Source organism: Centroberyx gerrardi, chromosome 15 (genome assembly GCF_048128805.1).
Source record: "Centroberyx gerrardi isolate f3 chromosome 15, fCenGer3.hap1.cur.20231027, whole genome shotgun sequence".
NCBI classification, from domain to species: domain Eukaryota; kingdom Metazoa; phylum Chordata; class Actinopteri; order Beryciformes; family Berycidae; genus Centroberyx; species Centroberyx gerrardi.
Window position 1 is genome coordinate 17,828,283 of NC_136011.1, and position 20,080 is coordinate 17,848,362.

Consider the following 20,080-nt stretch of genomic DNA (forward strand, 5'->3'; position numbering starts at 1 on the left):
CTATCAGCGTGCAGCAAGCGCAGCCTGCACAGCCGTTCAGCAGAGACGGGCCTTTTCCTGCTCAAATGCTGTCAGTTTGCAACCCTCACTGAAATATCTGTCCATGTACATCTCTATTTATCTCTCTTTTTGAGTGCATGATGTTTGAGTTTTACATGAATGTTGCCATTTGACAAAGTGGAAGGGAAATCCAGGATCAAGAGAAGGAGTGTTAAATGTAAAAATGCATAGTAGGACAGGAAGGCGCAACCCTCTCTCAATGTCTAAAAATAGATCTCTATTTATTAGTCATTTGATAAAGTACCTTTGCATGTGGGCATGAAAGTAGTCTGTTAACATAAGCACATTTGGTTTTTGATTTTATGTTTGCCAGTTGTGTGTGTGTGTGTGTGTGTTTCAGCGTCCAGACTAGGGCTGCCTGTGTGTGTGTCAGGCCTTGCCAGGCAGCTGAAATAGACTCCATGGGAGGGTGTTCTCTCTCACAGGCGTCCGTTACAGGCCTGGCCACATCTGCAGCGGGCCAGCCATCTGCACCCATTGTCTCAGAGGCACAACACAGCCTTGCACGCATGGCTGCCCCCTTAAAGGCAGGCCCTCTCCCCTCTGTCCTCCTCCATCCCTCTCAGTCTGTGGAAAAATGACTTCTTAATCAGTCAAAGGGAACAGAAATGGACCGTCCAGCTAGAAGTGAATTCAATTTCAAGGTTAGTTTTTCAATGGACGGGTAACTTAAAAGGTTAGCTTTAGATGGTGAAATAATTTATGGTCATTTTGCAGTATCATATACATGCTGTCGTCCACTGGGTTTGAGGCACCCCCAAAGGACTTCACAGACTCTACTAAACTTTAATTTTACTGATTTATCGCTATCTTAGATTTCCTTGTTATCTCCTTGTGGATTTAGATTGTCTTAGAACTGGAACAACACACCCAAGGGGAGGGGGGGGGGGGGGGGGCTTAAGTGGCAACAAGAGACTTCAAGAAAGGCGCTAGTTTGGGAAAACAATGGATTTATTGTAGGCAAATAATCTCAAATTGCCTCTCGGGTCATTTGAATGTATTGCATTCACGTCCACGGGGAAATCCTGAACACTCCTGACTTTGGGGGGGAGTAATCAATCACCTCAAAGTCTCACATCGCATTCAATGTAGGACACCTTACCTGACTGAAACCTGACAATGCACTTTGTCAGTGATTGACAAAAACACACACACAATTGCATCCAATTAGGGCCCATTTTCACAGCTTTGTGGTATGACAGAATAATTTTTACTGTAGAGATCGGCCAAACATACGTTCAGCTGGCTTCTGAATCCCACAGCTGTCATTTTTGGCTGTGACAGTGGTCACTGTCAGACAGTAGTGGCCACAGTGATCTGAGACAGACTGCAGTTAGGGCAAAAATAGGTGGATAGGAGGAATATGTGAGGAACTGTAGGGTCGCTCTGAATTGCTCTTCTGACTTCTATGTTTACCTAACAATTGCATAGAAATTGCAAATCGCAGATCAAAAATAAAAGTTTGGCAGTAATATAACTGTGTTTTTAACATGAAACAAATCCCCATCACTGTCTGGGGGCCCACTAAGCAAAATAGAGGCCTCAAGTGATTACATATTTATAACTGAGGCCAACCCTGGAGGCTGCCCTTGATATCCAGGTTGCAGTATTGATTAGACCTGATATTGTCTACTGCCATGTGGCCTTGTCTTTTCACTCTCCATATAGCCTATTTTTAGACATAAGTGTGTTAACATGAAAATAAGCTATCATTAAGCTCACTGTACATCATTAAATAGGTTTATTGCAATTGAAACAATGCAGTATTGTTACAAATCATGCTATGTGAGATAGCAAAGAAAGCAGATGAAGTGAAAGCATTAACTTTTATTTTTTAATAGCATGTCACTGGGCATCATAGGCAACTTACAACTGTGTTATTTGTTACTCTCCTGCAGTATTGATAATGAGGATTTATTATGGCACTGTTGACAATGAATGCAATGTGCATGCGTTAGTGGGAGGGATTATCCACCAAGTAGGGCAAGTGGCTGAGGCTAAGGACTGCAATTCCATCCAGCCTAGTTCATTTCAGTCATCCGCTCAGTGCACAGCCGGGACAAGGAGAACAATTTCACTGTCGTTTATTTGTCTAAGACCGACAATCTATAGGCAACATGGTCAAATACATGCGACAGCACAGCGAGCTGAAATCCGAAGAGGTGCTCTCGGAGTCTGATGCGTCCATGGACCAGCAGGATTTTAGAGAGATGTCCGACTATTCTTTCAACGACGTTTTATACTCCAAATGTTCCGCAATGGACCAAATCGGCACTTTTATGAAAAACGTGCAAGTGTTGCTCGATGCAGCAAATTACATTGAAAATATCGAAAAGAACAACGGAAGTAAGTAAACATGGGATGTGTGGGATATTAACACGTAATGCGCAGGGCAGACAACAATAGAAGCGAAGGCGACAAAAGACGCGCAGCGGACAGATGAATTGCCCTGACAGCGACCAATAATATTTCACCTGCTTTTGGAAAACAGTATAGTCGACCCACCTCTCTTAAACCTTGTGAAACATGATCATAAATAATAAAAGTCAGAAGATCGGGTAAATGTAATGTTGGGAACCGGGCTGCAAATGCATCGATTTGGACATGGAATTTAAAAGGAAATAGATCTCTCCAACAATAGAGTCTAGAAATAATCTGCTACCATTTATATTGGTCTTTTGCAGCCTATGTGAGAGTTAAGCATGTTATAGTCCATTCTTTATTTTACTTAGGCATGAGTATGTGCATATTTAGCTTAATACATGTCTAAATTGTGGCTATTTTGAGACTCAAACTTTAACTTTAATTTATTGTAGTTTATTGCAGCTTATTTCAAGACATGGAAATAGAGCGTATTCCACTCACAAGTGCCCATATATGAAGGAAAGACATTGCATTCATGGAACCTTCTGCATAGGCAAATGGCAAGTTACATTTAGTCTTTTTCCCCAATCAAAATTTCCAATTCAAAGCCCAGCTATCATTTTCAGAGGCAGTCTGCGCTTCCTTGTATCTGTTGTTCACATGGTTTCCACATGGAACAAATTGTAAAGTTTTGATTGGTCTGCACTCATGTTCCCAGCGCTAGAGTCACTGCAGATAGCCAATCACGCTCAGGTTCATATCTAACGTCGCATGTTACTGGGTCGGACTCATGGGGTCGGTTGAGAGAGGGTTCATGGGACTTGTAGGCCCCTTTTTTTGTTAGCAAAAGTAGGAATAGAATAGAATAGAATAGAATAGAATAGAATAGAATAACCCATCTGAGAGGACTGTAAATGTCTGGTTCAGAGAAATTGTTTTACTATCAACCTGCATTCATTAGGCCTAAATTATCTTTGCTGAGATGTGTTAATCCAGCAGGCCCCGACTAATGTGGGCTACTGTGAATGATAAGTAACAACAGGCAGACTCATACAACATATTGCAACAATATAACATGATATTTGCATCATAGAGATTAACCATTTAAAACATTTTGCAACTCTTTATTGATAGTTCCTATATTTTCCGAGAAGGGTTTATTGAATTGAATTGTAATTCTTTTAAATTTAATTCCAGGGATGTGTGTGTCACAGATTAAGTCCAAATTAACATCAAATTTGCAAAACCAAGCCCTGGTGAAGCCTTTTGTTTGAAGCACTTGACAAAAAAACAACAACTGCACAGTGTATTTAATCTTGTTTTTCTTGTTCATCACCAGAATGTGAACATGGGTATGCTTCAACATACCCTGCAACTCAGACTGCACATCATCAGAAACAACGCAAATTCAAGAACAAGAAAATGGACAATATTCACAATAGGTAGGTTAAATATCTTGAGAAATGTCAACACACAAAAATGTAGCAGAGGTGAACACTGACTATGGTTATCTTCATTTATGTATCTGGATCACAAATGTAGGGATTTTAAATCCTCCCTGCACCATTTATTTAGTTTATTTGTTTATTTGGTTGCCCTAGGATTTATAAATCAATCATGTATTATTAATATCATCATATTATCACAATTGTTTTATGACATGGTTATACTATTATTGAAGTAATAACCTAGAGCTGTTGGATTTTATATGTCCATATATACAGATTGTATGGTGTGATTTATTTTGCATTGTTGAGACTAGTATTACAGTTCCTTATATATATTTTCAACAGGTCAGCACACAATGAACTGGAAAAGAATAGGTGAGTAAAAAAAATCAATTGAAGTGGTTATTTGTTTGTTTTTGGCAAAACAAGTCAGTATTGAAAGGTAAAGACAATATTGAAAGGCATTGAGAGACATGATGAGAGAGCAAGGTGAAGACATTGAGGCAGGCATTTTAGATTTATACTTCAATCATACTTTAATCCACCTTTGTTGTGTATGCAGAAGGTTTCAAGTTCAGAATGCGGACATACAAAAGTCACACAGGATGGAGGGAATACAGCATTGTCACAGCCTTAAAACTGGTGTAGCAAATATGAGGTTCACAGGGACTTTATCTCAAGAGCCAGCTGTCTCAAAATGGAGCTTGGAGCTGATAATCCAAAAACACTCTCCAGGCTGCCATTTTTGCATATCCTGGTACTATGCTAAATATGTTGACCATACCATTTTAAACTGGGGTGTAGGCCTATAAACCAGCTGATTATCATCACTGGACTTCAAAGAAGCCATTTTTATCAATAACTTGGAAATTCACCTATTGTGTAGGATAGAAGTGTCCATTTTGCAAGGCAAAAAAAAAAGGTGTAATCCAGCCACTGTAGCAGCAGTGTTCCTGGAGGACATTCAGACATTTCCCCACTCAGCAAACGGGAACCGTCTGTTTCCAGACAACAGGGCTCCTTCCTGAGACATTCTCAGCTGCAAATCTAATAGCAGCTTGCTTATATTGCTGCTGGGCTAAGCTGGACCTTTGCTTTGAAGAAGAAACAAACGTCAGGGCATATTTTTCCTCAAATTAAATGCCCAGTTTATCTCCAAAGAGCAATCAATGTGTGTGAGAATCGTGGTATGAGTTAAGGCTCTGGAATATGAAGGCTTATTTCACGTTTGACTCTTTTTCATTGCAAAATAGTGGCCAATGCAGAGAGGAGAGATGACATCACAACTTGACCTACATTTTTACTCCATTATTTGAAAGGAAAGTGACTGTCCTCTGCCAGTATGTCCATTCTTTCAGACCACAGGCCCAGAGGCCTTGGTGGATCAGAAACAGAGTATCTGGCTGACCTCAGCAGCTTTTAAAGCTGGGCCCAGACAGATCCATATGTAATTGCAGGAGGGTTGCAGATTGGTCAGCTGGTGTAGCTAACCAGCAGAATGGATAAACAGATAAATCAAGTAGCCTACCTGCATGCATTGACTACAAAGCCAGAACTACAGTATATATTCAACGGGCCAGAACATTTTCAAGGTTCTCAAAACTCATTTTCTGCAACTTTCAGTTTTAAAAAACAATAATGAAATACATTTTTAGAAGTTTTGGTTGAGTTTGATAGTCTAGTAGCCTGTGCTAGCATGCTGGTAACATTTACACTCTTTAAACCATGCTATTTAACTTTAAATAAATAAGGTTAAATAAGGTCACAAACATTCATATCTCAAAAACAAACTTCAGTCAGCACAAACATTCCTGTTGACAAAATATGTTTTTTCCACAATTACAGTTCATCAGAGGGAGTAGGACGCATCTTATTTTCCTTGTTTGGTGTTGCACTAATAGTGCCCCATCAACAACAAACTGGTGTTAATGTTCCCATTACACTAACGCATCACCCCAGCTTTTGTACGTAGCCTATTCAATTTGACAGTAACGATTATTAATATTTACAATTATGAACAATAATGATTATTTACAGATGGTGGTCCATGGCTGGCTGCCATAGAGTAGCAAAAAATGAATAAATACAATTATTAGCCATAATACTGGGGGGAGGGAGGGGTAACTAGTATCATAATTTGAATTGATCAGAACCAATGCAGAGGGACAGGAATACAGCAATCCAGGAATGAATCGTTTAGTCTGCTCTTACAGTGTACAAGCACAATCAGTAAAACCATGCCAAATGAAGGATCTTGTGTAATTGTATAATGCAGATTTTCCTGTGTATGCTGTCACTAAAAAGAACAAAACAAAACAATCAACCCTTCTTGATTGTCTCTCCTCCCACAGACGAGCACATCTCCGCTTGTGTTTGGAGAGGTTGAAGTCCCTCATACCTCTGGGACCAGACTGCAGTCGGCACACCACACTGGGACTGCTCAATAAGGCCAAAGCACATATCAAGGTGGGGTAGCCCGAAGCAGCCTTTGCATTATGGGTACTTCATGGGATCAGGGGTTAAATGGAAGACTCTGTCAATTCTCTGCTCAAGAGGATGCATCAGCTTGTAAACACAACTTAATCTAATTACTGTTCCTTCTCCTTCCTTTTCCTGACTGCACACACGTTAACGGTTGGCAATACCATGTGGGAAGGCAGAATTATAGTTATTTTCATGTCATCACTTTAGCTCGAAGACGCTCAAAAACATCCATGGTGCAAATCTTCCTCCTTTCTATTTGATTATATCAGTGTCTTAAGCAGCATAACCATTTAGTCACTATTAGTTATTTGTGCATAGTTGAGTTTCAAATCAAAATAGTCACAAAGCAAAAATAAATTTTACTTCCCTGAGTAAGGATACACTTGACTTAATATCGGCAGCCACTGTAGGTCTACAGTACCACAGAAGAAGACCATGTTACACTAAGAAGTGTCCTTTTTATCCATTTTATTTCTATGGACATGGCCTAATGTACCTGCAGAGTGATGAATTTTCAAAGCAGAAGACTTAATTGTCAATAGACAAGCAAAATTGTATTTTACCATCCTAGCTCTCACTGTTTGAGCCCCAGTCTCTGGTTTCCCCTTGAGGTACAAGCTACTGTACTGTACTGTGCTGTACTGTACTGTACTGTACTGTACTGTCCACATATCAGTTCACAGAAGAACAAAAAGTTGGCACCAGGCATAATCACACTGCAGCTCTTTCTACATAGGAAATATTTAAGCTCAGTATCAGTTTTAGCCTGAAATCCATTTGAACTTTGAAATTCTATACATTCCTAGGTGCATTAGGATCTCAGTTCAATCCTTGTTGCCTGAAAGTTATCCGTCGATAAAGACATATGATACCACTCCTACTTGTTTTGTAATCGTAGCTGACACTGTATAAACACTAGGAATGGAATTTATAGTTGTATATGCTATCGCTGATAGTTTTATTTGTTTGAGAATGGGATCTCAGTGGACTCGAGGGCCCTCCTCCTCGTAGATGTTAGAGCAGCCTGTCCGCCTCAGAGTTTCTTCTGCGCCCTTTTTGGCCTAGTGCCAGGTACAATGGAAAGATAAAAGAAGAAAAAAGAAAATTAGTGATATTATTTTCTCCTTCTTGGTTCCCTTGTTACATCTTCTCTAGTTTTTGTTTAGTTTTGTCAAATTTAATATCACTCCATTGTTCTATATATTATATTAATGCATTTTTCTCTGCAAAAGTGTGCTGGAGTATAAAGCCGTCTGTACACAGAGCAAGAAGTTAACCCGGGGTGAAAAAGTCGGGGCTGAGCCGGGTTATTTTTCATAATCATCAATTTACACTGACGTTCTTTATTCGCCTCTCATCCGGCTTTTCATCTTTACACTGCAGAGGGAAATAACTTCACGCGTACACCGTGGCGCTTGATACTTCAAGCTGACTTTGCCATTATGTCTAGGCTAGTGATCAAATGCCTGAGTGGCACGAGATGGTTACCATGGTATTTGCTCCACTTATTCTCCGGCTTTCATTTACACAGAACACATACCGGGTCAGATCTGGCTTTTCTATGGCTTTTCTTCTTGGTGGTGAGGAGGGTCAGAACCGGGTTATTTTAACCCACCTTTTCCCCGGGTTAGATGCTCTGTGTAAAGACGGCTTTAGAGTCACAGAAAGCCTGCTTGTTACCAGCCACTGAGGCCCATTCACAGTTTAGCTGTGGTGGTCAAAGTAGTGAAAAGAGGATCCAAAGGTACAGAGATGGTATGTTGTGGTCTGGTCTGATCCAGTTCTGCTGTGGCCTCAACCTTGATAGCAACCTCTGAGGCAAATTTGTAGGAAACCTTGTTCACATCCACAGTTGAGATGGCATGAGGTCCCAGCAGAGATCCCAACAGTTGATAAATTTCCCAATGGAGTCTTGGTCGGCTTTGACGGCCTGCTGATTGGTCACCTTAGAGGCGAGCTCATCAGCTTTCGAAAGTACGGAATCCTCCTTTGTGGTCAGATTTGTGGTGGCAAAAAGATCCACAGGAGCAGAGCTAAGAAGTTGATCAATAGCTTTCTGGAATACTTTGGCAGACATTTTAGATTGTACAATTTCTGGAAACACTTGAAATTGATGTTGGAAAAATGGAATCCTACTTTGTCACACATGTGGTGACAACAGGACACAGATGAAAAAAGGTGGGAATGTTTATTCTACCTTCCTTGTCTGCTTTGGCAGCCTGCTTAGAGTCAGCCACTGAAGCCAACTCACACCATGTAGGTGTAACTGTGGAGGCAGAGGTGACACTTACATCTTTGTTTGTTTTGGCAGTCTGCTTAAGCTTAGGTCAGGCTACAAGACAGCTCAAATTGTGCCTGACATGGGCAGTTCAGACCAAATTACTGGTCTTGAGAAAGTTCTTGCCTTGTCATTGGAAAGATGTGCACACTAAGCTGGGGCATCACACATATAAAGATGTGGGATCACACAGTACCTGATTCTCTCTGCGTCTTGCCTCAAAACTTTGCAAAAACGGGAATCCCCCACCCCAAAAATTATTACCTGTCCAGGCGCAATATGTAACTGATAGCTTGGCGTATGTTCTGGAGTCCACAGATAGGAATGTGAAGACCAGTTACCATTTGTGTACTTATGCTAATGTTATGGCTAGTGAGATTATGGCTAGTGTTAATGTTATGTCTAGTGAGACAATGGGAGTTCAGTTCATGGGGGAATAATGGACAAAGTGACAGTGATGTCATACGCTGGCTTTCAACTAGCCGGTTTGAAGCCCAGGAAGTGGGGTTTCTGGATGCTGTCCTGTTGTATTTTTGGAACCAGAGTTTGCATAGAAGAGTAAAAGGTGGAGTGGGTGGAGCCAGGGTGAAGCCCACAACTGCAGGAGAAGCCGGCCTGTATTGCCTTACGAGTTAAGCCTGGATAGGTGCTGTTCCCTCTTGTATGGAGGGAACACTGTGCCAAACTCCATTCAAAAATCAGGCAATTTAATATATCCTTGTTTGATTCAGACAGGTACATACCTCTTTAAACATGATGCAAGACTTTTCTGAATCGTGAGGTTTTATTTTTTCCATTATGGCATATAGATGACCCACTAAGCAACACTTTATTTCAATAAAATATTAACTTTTAAAATTGGTTCTCTGCTTGCTACCGGCCAGCGTGATGTGTGATGAGAGAGAATTGTGGGGATAACAGGCAAATCAATTCTGAAATAAGTGTACTGAAATAAGTGTTGTATGGATATATGTACTCAAACTGCTCATTAAAAGCATCACCTCACCAGCTCACTCACATTAGCCTTGGAAGGTATTGGCTCCTCTTTTTCAATAGCAGATGTAGTGGAAAGAGAATTTGAGCATTGCTGTATTGTTGGATACATTATCATTCTGCACTCTATATCATAGGGTTCTGAAGAGTGGAAAAAAAATTTGCTTAAACTGACAGTCACTGACAGGTTCACAAAAAATACTGGGCAAGAAAAACCACGGCTGACACTCTACTGTTTGACTGTAGAATGACTGATCAGAGGCCATTTGTTTTTCATGCAGGTAATAATACATTCTTCTCACCAATTAGCAACATGCATGTCTGGGCATATGCAAGCTGATTCGCATTATATCTTAGGCCTACTGTTAAATATATAGGTCTACTCAACTGAAAAGTATAAATAAAGTTGTGAAATATACAGCTTCAATATTCATTTTGACATACAGTAATATCATCCTATTTCCATTTCCATGCAACTCAAGTGGAAGTATTAGTTGCTAGTCCTCATTTGTGTTAGCCTAGCAAGCTGCATAGACACCACTGCAGTTGCCCATGTTTTCCTACCAGCAGTAAATCCTCTTCTGTAATTGGCTGGCATACAATGTCAGGATTTATTTTGACAGTTGTATGATTATTTATGGCATGGTCAGATGTGAATGATTGTATTCCTATATGATTAATGAGGTTCAGAGAGCATCTGTAGGACTTTTTTGTGTTTGTTTGCTTAACCAGAGATGTTTTTAATGAGCAGTTTGAGCACATTGTTTTAAATATACAGACTTAATTTATAGTTACTATTGAGCACCACATATTAACCAAAATTGGTGACCAAAGTGGGGAAGTTTCAGCTTAGTTTTGGGAGGAGAGCAATATGAGTAAACCAATATTGATTGTTTGTACCAAATGCGGAATAGGCTGAGCCTCCTATTCACTCATGTACGTATATCAAAAGCCTTAATCCAATTACCCTGCCTCATCCATCCTGTCATCTTCCAGTTGCATCCATCCTTCTGCTGCATTTAGCTCAGAGGTATCAGCTGTTTCTCTAGGATCCAACCGGCAACTTGCTGTCCTCATTAGTTTAATGATTTATTAGAGGGCACAGGGGGTGTCAGGCATGACGCCAGAGGCAACTACATGTTAACTTCACCCTACTGCTTACAAGACAATTTCATTATGCTCTCATCAACATAATGAGGTGATAGGAACTCAATATCATGAGAGGAGTTTTCTTAATGGAGGATTTTGTACTTTTCTGCAAAATAATTCATATAAATACCAAGCGTGACACATTGGAACTAAACACTCATTACCTCTCATTTTCTCCATAACAATAAGGTAATAACTCTTATGCATCTCTCTCTTTCAGAAACTTGAAGAGATGGACCGGAGGAGTCAGCATCAGCTGGAGAACCTGGAGAGGGAGCAGAGGCACCTGCAGAGGCAGCTAGCCCACCTGCAGACACCTGGGGAGAGGGAGAGGGTCCGCATGGACAGCCTGGGCTCCCCGATGGACTCTGACCGCTCAGAGTCTGACAGAGGTTAGTTTCCAAATCTGGGCCTTTATCATTGAAGGGCAAACTCAGCGTACTGGCGGCATCATGTTTTTTGTATTTCCATAAGTCTGAGTGCTTCTAATGTCTAAGTCTAAGTCTTAGTGCTACTACAATATGGCTCCATAACGTCAATCTATAGCTATAGTATGTATTTGAGGTATTTTTAAAGATCCCCACTGACTGGTGTGTTGTTTTTGTCTTTGTGTTTGAACAGAGGAGATTGAGGTGGATGTGGAAAGCACTGAGTTCTCCCATGGAGAAATGGACAGTGTGAGCACCAGTGGTGGAAGTGACCTGGACGACCACAGCAGCCGGCAGAGCTCAATCAGTGATGAGGGCTACTCCACTTGCAGTCTAAAACTGGCCTTCTCTGCTTAAAGCACCAGCCTATACTTTCACTTCAGCTGCAGTCTTATATGGCTTTCACCTTTTAAAGTACCAGCCTACAGCTCCATTAGCCCTTGCAATTTAAGCTAATCGTCTCAAGAAGAACCAGCCTAAATCCCACCTTTACCTGAAGCATGAAACTTCTACCCTTCACCCAAGAACCAGCCTTAAGTTCAACTCAATCTAAAGGTTTAAAATGGTCTCCTACCAAGAACCAGGTGGCTCCTCTACAACAATCTGAAACTGGCATTTTCCACTACAGTGAGCCTCAAGTTAACTTCTCCGGCAATATACAATTTCCTCACTTCCAAAGTTGCAGCTCCAAGTTAAAATAATCACCTGAAAGTCTCTTTTCCCATAACCAGCTTCAATCAACTGTACCTGCATTCTATATTGATCCTATCTGAACCTGTAGAGGACCCATAATCACACTAATGTCCAACATTTGAAAGGGCAACTGTACCTTTAGTCAAGTTGATCTCCTGAAACCAGCGAAAAAAAGCCCAATACCAGCTAGAAGCTCACCATTGAAAAAGGTTGCTCCATTTGCCTTGTAAAAACATTGCCCTTTTTCTTTGGATACCCCTTATTATCCAAACAGCACTTCTTGTCAGTGAACAAGCCAGTGGCAAGGGCTACGATATCTGCATTCCAAGATGTTTATTACATTTGTAGAACCGCTGCTTTAGGACCCACAACCATCCTAGAGCCATGTGGCATCCCTCTTCATGACTGAAACACAGTCTTATCCAAACAGGTGGTTCAGCCCACCAATGTTATTCTAATTTATTTTGCATATGATTATCATATGTGTAGTATTTATTTTTTTGGTATATTTAATTGTACTGTAGCTAGGTCTTGGTCATGCTTGAATGAAAAAAAAGAATGGAAAAAAATACTCTGCAGTTAAAAGTTATTTTCTTAATGTTTTGCCACCTTATGTTTACTGATATTACTGGACATATTACCCCCACCAAAGCTTATGCAGTGCTACAAGACGGGCTTAATGTACTCAGTGGTATTTTGTTAAAAAAAAAAAAAGACACACACCTCATTCAAACTGTAAGCAAATTCAATTTCATTGTATTTAGACAGTAATAAGCTATCCTGCACTTGTCCAAGCACAAGGCTCAAGCAATAACACCTAGTTTTGTCAAATATTTAGTGTTGGCTGTGTTTGGCACACAGTTCTGTCCGTCCAACACCAAGTTGAAGTTTGCTAGTTTTCTACTTGCTACAGTGGCTATATCAGTTATTAATAATCAGCAGTAAAAAAAAATATGATTGTAATGGTTGAAAAAAAAAAGCTATGGTGCATGTGTATTGAATGTAGCCTTTCTAATCATGTTGTAATGTGCTTTGGATTGACAAGTCTTTAAAAAAATGTCTGTAGCATGAACAACACAAACACTACAGAAAGAACAGTAATTTTGGTTTGTATTCCACCAATGTTTAATACTGTATCTTTTTTTTTGTATTGTAGCAGAAAAGTATTGAAGTTAAAATCCTACTCATTTGGAGACTTCCCATCAATAATTAAATGTCTATTTGACACATAGAATTGCACTGCTATCCTGTTCTACTCCAAGAAACCAAATAAGACATTTCAATATATGACCATTTATCTGCATTCTTCTGGTACAAGTCCTAAGTAGATCATCACCACCAAAATGTGTCTTAACATGGGTAAATGGACTCTTGCACAAAGCTCCTTGTTACAGGTCTTTTCTTTCCCCAACATCTGTGTTTGGGAAAATGTAAAATGCACTATGAAAAAGACTTGTGTTGAGGAAGTATGTCTAAGCACACCCCAGAATGTTTTCTCTTGTGCTTAATCAGCCATCCAAGGTGACTTTTGCAAAACATGTGCTGCTGGTCCCCTGCTAATACTTTGTTACGGTTCCTGATTATTGTCCCTGGAATCTTAATAAACCTCTACCACCCAGAAGTACACCACAGTGAAGTGCTGTCTGTTTTTTTTTTTTAAGCGTACCTATAATGTTCATGTTTTCAACTTCAGTACGTTTCTCATGTTGACATAGCACATGCTCCATATCGGTAAATGACACATTTTATTCAGAGAAAATATAAGTATTCCATGTAAATTGTCATGTGTGATGTAATACTGTCCATCAAGCATCCTGAATTAACAAAGCTGAACAGCAGAAAAAAAACAAAACTCATCCCTGATTTTTATGGAGAAAAATAAGTTTGTATTAACAGCTGTGACATGCTGCTCATGACATGAATTCACTACCAGATACAAGTCTTTACTGCCATCTACAGGAACTGACAATCCCACAATGGAAACATGAATAAAAAAAAACAACGAGATAGAAGCAAGTATCAAAAAATCTGAAAACAAAACCAAACAATGTTTATTTCACTGGTATATATACAAATATGAAATGTAAATTTAGCCTTGTGATATCCGCTTTTAAATCTTCATTATTATTACTGTACAGAACTGGTCAGTGTTTAAAATCCAGCTCAGCCTGCAAAATCTAGTCTCAAATAAGTCTACAGTTGTACAATTATACAAATCTTAGCGGGTATTTGGCCTCTGTGGCATCCAAATACATAACAGCAAGTTCTATGAAAATCCTAAACACCATTTCCCGTTCTTACACAACAGGGGAAATTCCTTCTATTTGGAATTTTGTTGTTCTGCCTACATAATATATAAGAAAACTACATCAATAATTCAACCAATGGTGTGCAAGCGATTCATTTCAAAGCTTTTACTTGAGAAACTTAAATCATGTATAAACACAATGGAAAGCACTGATACAGCTGGTATACAGTGGGCTATTATTTACACAACATATTAGGTCACTGTGGCATTAGATGTCTGACATTGTATTTCGATGTGTCGTGGTACTGGGTCATGGGCTTGTCTGCAATACCACAAGTTCCCACTCCCACCTTCCCATTCACACTTTCTGGAGATGCAAATATGCTCCTCTTGACCTGCAAAACACAACAGAAATTTCATTATTAATGGTTAAGAACCAAAAAGATCTGAGGTTATGGATTACTTTTACCAAAGTATATCTTAAACAGCAATTCATGGGGTTCATTGAATGGACTGTATGCCAACTTTTTCAAGTTAGACAATCCTCCAGACCCACAGCACACTGCATTATGCAACATCATGCAGCGTGAAGGACAAGCAGTGAGCTAATTAGCTGGCTAAATAGCTGCCAAAATTCACAATTTTGAAGCCAAATTTACATTTATTATTTTGTACAATTTCCCACTCAAAACGTAAATGATGATTGAACTGCTTTATATTTCTTACATGGCTTTGTTACAATTTGTATTTTTACTGATGTAGCACACATTTAATGCTAGAAATCTACCTAGCGAGCAGCTTCAACTTCAGATGAAACCCTACACAAGTTATGGTTTGGGTCTGATTATAAGATGAAACTTTTATGATCCCTGTGGGGAAATTGATTACTTACACAGAGGGTCAGGCAGCAAAAGCAGCTGGTTTTAAAGTCACTGACTTACCATGGTGGTATGACCAAGTACCGCAATGAAGCCCCGATGAAATAATCAAAAGTACAGTTTCTCTGCAGTGTCTCTGTAGTAGCTAGCATCCCCCAAGAGTCCCCAACTGGGAACTTCACTCATGAAAGTGGAGCTCAACTTAATAAAAGTACCCTAAACACAAATAGACCATTGCTGCAGTAACTCTTTGCAGTGGAGATAAACGGTAGCTTGCACACAGACACACTGTCTTTTTGTATTAATTTAGTCAAGTCTTAATTGCGGTAAGAGGCAGAAGACCAGATCACCTGACCCATGTGACTTTATGACCATCATTTATTGCTAGTTGCCTCTTCGAAACTTTCTACTATGCTAGTATCAGGCCGAAGTGAGAGCCATTGCTTGCTCTAATTATGAGCTGATTCCTTTGTGGCGTTACACTACAGAATCGCTGCCGAGGACCGAATATCAAACCAGGTAGCAGACATCTACATATCCTTGCTCCACTGTATTTGCACAATGTATCACAGGATTGCCACCACTATTCCCGAATAATCTTAGGCCTATGAAGAACCAAAATTGGTACCTGTCCTTTCTTGTTCTTCGAGTAGGCTTTGTTGTTGAACTGTTGCCACTTTGACTTCTGGTCCTCCCTCTCTTGCTCCAATTCCTTCATCCTTTGCACCTTCTTCTGGGCTTTCTTCTTCTTGTACTCCCTCTGCTCAGCTATCTGCTCTTTCCTAGAAAGACAAGGGAAAAGGGACATTTAAATCCACAATGTATATGACATCCACAACCATGTTATGACAAAGAGATGAGTTTTTAATATCAGTGAGTAACTTTGTGACTGAAGGAACACAGCATTAACAGAGCACTATAACCATGAACACAACAGGCATGCAGTTAATATACTGTACAGTTAACTGAAGCCTCATACTGAAAGACGTCACTGTGGTACAATGTATACGTGGGAAGAGTCAACTTAGAAGAGCACTCACATTGAAAACCCTTTGTTCATACCTGGATTTGGGCTTTCCATTTCCATCCTCATCACGACGTTTCCCCTCTTCTAAGGGTTTGAGGTTCTGCAGTGGGATCACCTCTGCATTCCCGTAGCCACTGAAGGTGACGGCTGCCGTGCCGTTCTCTCCGTCTATCTCCTCAATCTCAGCCTCATACAACCTGCCAAAGAATCACGTCTGTAAGCAGGTGAGTACGAGTCACACTCAAGCCCTACTTAACAAGCAAAGCTTAAGAATAATGTTAATGTGAAATATAGATGAATAGGTGATCCTACATGGGGCACGGTCACAGTGTTTTGTATGATTATAGTTTACCTCAAGAATATGAATTTCTAAAAACTGACTGTTGCTCCCCTTTAAGTCAAACATTCTCTCTCTCAATCTCCACTGTGAACTATCTAATACAACAAAAATAACCATTAAAATATAGTAATCCTGCATAATGCGGGAAAGATTTTGCAGAGCCAGCCCCACACACACCAAAACGCATTCGCTAACCTTGCTGCTCTGATTGGCAACCACTTAAAAAACACTCAGCTGATCACAGACCAGTCTTCTCTTTAAACAATGAATGGAATCAGTTTCTCACTGCTGTTAACCTAGTAGTTGTTGACAGAAAGTATATTTAAAAAGGAGAATATTGGCATCATTTAGAGTTACACCCTGTCATTTTAAAAAACTTTTTAAAGAGTTTGTAAGGCGACATGTTTTTGAAGGATTATTTTCTGGCGGAGACTTTCTTCCTGTGGGTGTCAGGTGATTGACAGTGAGCAGAGTGAAACGTAATGCACGCATTGGTATGAAAACACTCAACTCTGGCACAATGAAGTAACGATGAAACAGAGGAACTTTGAAAATTTAGGCTTTGTGTCAACTGTGATGGATTATCTAGGTCGGGATATTTTCTCAAGTCTATGGAAGTTGTTTTTCATACTCTCCAAAAATGAATGGCAGAAAATGTGTTGCTCTGAAGGTAGGAAAACAAGCCTTGATATCTCCAACAATGCTGACTGTTTGTAGATGCAACCAGAAATAATCTAAAGGAGAGGGGCAAACTAGACAACTGGCAAAACAAACAACAAAAAAACACTGGTGTTATCCTTTAACTTTGCCAGACACATCACCCAAGTTTTATCAAAATCGGGGCAGTATTTACTGAGATATGGTGTACAAGTAAGTTACCCACGGACAAAGCCCAATTCGTAGCAGCCCCTATCCCAATTTCATCCGCAACAGCTCATCCATCCATCCTCAAATGACAGTGCTATAGGATAGGCTGCTGCATGTAGTGTTTTCAGTGAGAAGAGGCTGGTGACACTCACTGTCCATCCTGAGTCCACACAGACATACACCTGTCCCCCACTTTCCAGCTGTGCTTCAAGGGAGCGGCATCTGCGCTGTTGGCACTAGTAGTTCCTTCGGAGGGCTGAGAGGTCAGGAGGTCTTTCGTCAACTCGATGACTTCCTGAGGAAAAGAGAATCAGCAGAGGGAGTTAAGATGTTCATGGAGAGCATGTTACTCAAGTAGACTGTAAATTCATTACACTGATCAGTCTCTCTCTCTCTCTCACACACACACACACACACCTGTAAGTCTTTCTGTAGCTTGAGAAGGTCTTCATTTTCTGTGTCGGTAGATAAGGCAGCTTCCACTTGTTGCAGTTGGGCTTTGTAGCTGCTCAACTGTTTCATCAGGTCGTCTGACATCTGTGTGATGACAAAGAAGAAATAGTTAGCCTCGGTAGCTAACGTAACTATTAACGTTATCGGCACACATGATAGCTAGGCGAAATGCACACAGCTTCAGTTAGCTAAGGTTAGCAGTAAGCTAAGGTTCGAATCAGGTATGTTTCTCGTCTCGTTTCAACTGGTCGCAAAGCTAAAGCACTAAAGCACGAAAATAAATCATGTTAGTTATAACATTTAGCTCAGAACGGTTAACGCGAGATCCCCTTGCGCTCGTCAGGCCCTCTCCCGTCGACGTAAATTAAAATGTTGCATGGTACGCTCGACGGCTAACGTTAGCTATAAACGACGAAGGAGCCATCACAAATACAGAATTAATTACACTTCAAAACATGTCTCGTATACAATCTTACCTCTGTATAGTTCTATTTGACGAATAAATACGATAAACAATCAGATATTAACTCAATTGTATCACAAAATGACTGCCTAATGACAAACAACAGAACGCTCGTCTTCCCCCAAACACAAATAGCCAAACGGAAGCCTGTAGAATCTCGTTAACATAAGCCCCTCTCGCGATAACACTGCAGATGCCGTTATGCCTCTGTCGTGTCCAAGATGGCTAGAGGAGAGAATTTTGACTTGTAAACGCTAGGGGGGGACGTTAACCTAAGCCTGCACGATATTGTAATTGCCTTTTCTGTCTACTGCTATTTCTCATAAATATTTACCTCTATGAGCTGTGCGCTGTGTTCCGTCAAATCAATAGAATACACACTGATAATAAGTGTTATTAATAATAGATTGGATTTAGACATGCGCTTCCGAATTACAAACTGGATCAACACATTCCCAGCGACCACGTTCATGTCGACCCTCTGTAAGTGTGTTCTCTTTGATTGAATTTTGGTGTTTGTCCCACAAATTGCCAGCAGATGGGCCTGCATCCTAACCACATGGTAGTCAACTCAAAAGACAAAAGAATATACATAATTTATCTGCGTGCAAAGTCTGAATTAAGTCCCATGGTCTCTCATACATTTAGGTATTGGTTTTCATCAATGGAGAGAGCAACCATATCAAATAAAAATATGATTTTTGAATAAGCCTGTCTGTTGGGACTGCAGCCCAGATGCTTACAGTCTTTTAGGGGAGAGAGTGTTGGTTTATCACTCCATTTATTCACGGGTAAATCAGTAATGGCTCTCTTTTGAGATTCAGTCTCTATGGGGAGGGAAATTTGTATTACTGCCCCCTAATTTCCTAATTTCACAATTGCAGAATTGTCCCCCGAAACAGTTGGCATCATGGAAAAAAGGGGGGAAAAGAGAAACCATGATATCATGGTGAAAATCACCCATAATACCCTACATTTGCCTATCACTCCTGCTAGATGTCACTAAATGCTAGTTGAGCTTCCCCTCTTCAAGCCAGACAAGTCAAAGTTAAAGAATAGCCTACAACTGCAGCACAGAGAATATAACTGTGATTGCTGAAAAGAAAGGCGAGCAAAGTTGTGCTATGTAGGCTACAACAGAACATAACATAGGTTTTGTGCTATTTATGTGGCAAACTCACTGCATGTAGGCAGGCTCTTCCATCGGGTGAGTAGAGAGCAGCATGAAGATACACTAAAACCCCAATATATCACTTTATGGACACTAACCTATACCCTTTTGATAATCTTATGAATAAGGACAAAAACATTAATACTGCAATACAAACTCTTTATACTATATGATAATAATTATTTAGATTTAGGCTACATAGTCACAGTGAATGGTGCTATCTAATCACACAGTTATATAATAATCCTAAACAGTAGGATTAAGTAGGATAAATGGTAGCTTATATCAAACAATATGTATTGGCATTGAATGCTGGCTTGTCTGTGATGAAGCTGCTACTTTAGGCAAAAGAAATTGTGTTTCCTGTGTGGCATGTTGTCACAAGCACTGCAAGCTGCTACTGTGACCAAATATCCAGCACATACTTTAATTTAGCCTCACATATTCAGTCTCAAGTGATAGATAGCCCTTGCCTGCATATGCCATACAGCACCACTTGCTTGCAATATAACAAATTTAGGACAAGCCTGCTAAAAGTTAAAATTATTATATTTGTGTATCAAAAAGCACCCATTCATTTCTGTTGAAACTACTTTGGATCACCTCTTATCAAGAAAGCAAACATTGGCATAGCTGAAACGTTTGCTCTTACAGGTGTGACTGCTGTATAATGGCCGATCCCTTCAACAACTCGCCCTGATCTCTCCTATCGAGACATTATTTTAAGCTATTTCTC

The 20,080-nt window shown here is 40.1% G+C and overlaps 2 protein-coding genes across 2 annotated transcripts; one reads left to right on the forward strand and one right to left on the reverse strand.

Moving 5' to 3' along the window:
* Positions 1–2,115: 2,115 nt before the first annotated feature.
* On the forward strand, positions 2,116–13,772 carry LOC139911239 (max-interacting protein 1-like). The gene is made up of 6 exons (XM_071898733.2): positions 2,116–2,406; positions 3,764–3,866; positions 4,218–4,247; positions 6,224–6,338; positions 10,997–11,168; positions 11,398–13,772. Exons 1-6 carry the CDS (start codon positions 2,178–2,180, stop codon positions 11,559–11,561), a joined length of 813 nt encoding a protein of 270 aa, XP_071754834.1. The 5' UTR covers positions 2,116–2,177; the 3' UTR covers positions 11,562–13,772.
* A 154-nt stretch (positions 13,773–13,926) lies between these two features.
* Positions 13,927–18,324, reverse strand: smndc1 (survival motor neuron domain containing 1). The gene is made up of 6 exons (XM_071898734.2): positions 18,187–18,324; positions 17,675–17,794; positions 17,410–17,552; positions 16,086–16,247; positions 15,652–15,805; positions 13,927–14,540 (listed from the first exon to the last, which is right to left on the reverse strand). The coding sequence occupies exons 2-6, from the start codon at positions 17,792–17,794 to the stop codon at positions 14,403–14,405; spliced, it is 717 nt and encodes a 238-aa protein (XP_071754835.1). The 5' UTR covers positions 18,187–18,324; the 3' UTR covers positions 13,927–14,402.
* Positions 18,325–20,080: the final 1,756 nt, after the last annotated feature.

Coding starts and splice junctions, on each gene's coding strand:
- LOC139911239 (XM_071898733.2), top strand. CDS start 2,178: ATGGTCAAATACATGCGACAGCACAGCGAGCTGAAATCCGAAGAGGTG. Junction 4,248..6,223: donor AATGAACTGGAAAAGAATAG/GTGAGTAAAAAA, acceptor CTCCTCCCACAG/ACGAGCACATCTCCGCTTGT. Junction 11,169..11,397: donor CCGCTCAGAGTCTGACAGAG/GTTAGTTTCCAA, acceptor GTGTTTGAACAG/AGGAGATTGAGGTGGATGTG.
- smndc1 (XM_071898734.2), bottom strand. CDS start 17,794: ATGTCAGACGACCTGATGAAACAGTTGAGCAGCTACAAAGCCCAACTG. Junction 16,248..17,409: donor GTGTGGACTCAGGATGGACA/GTGAGTGTCACC, acceptor ATTCTTTGGCAG/GTTGTATGAGGCTGAGATTG. Junction 15,806..16,085: donor AATGGAAAGCCCAAATCCAG/GTATGAACAAAG, acceptor TTGTCTTTCTAG/GAAAGAGCAGATAGCTGAGC.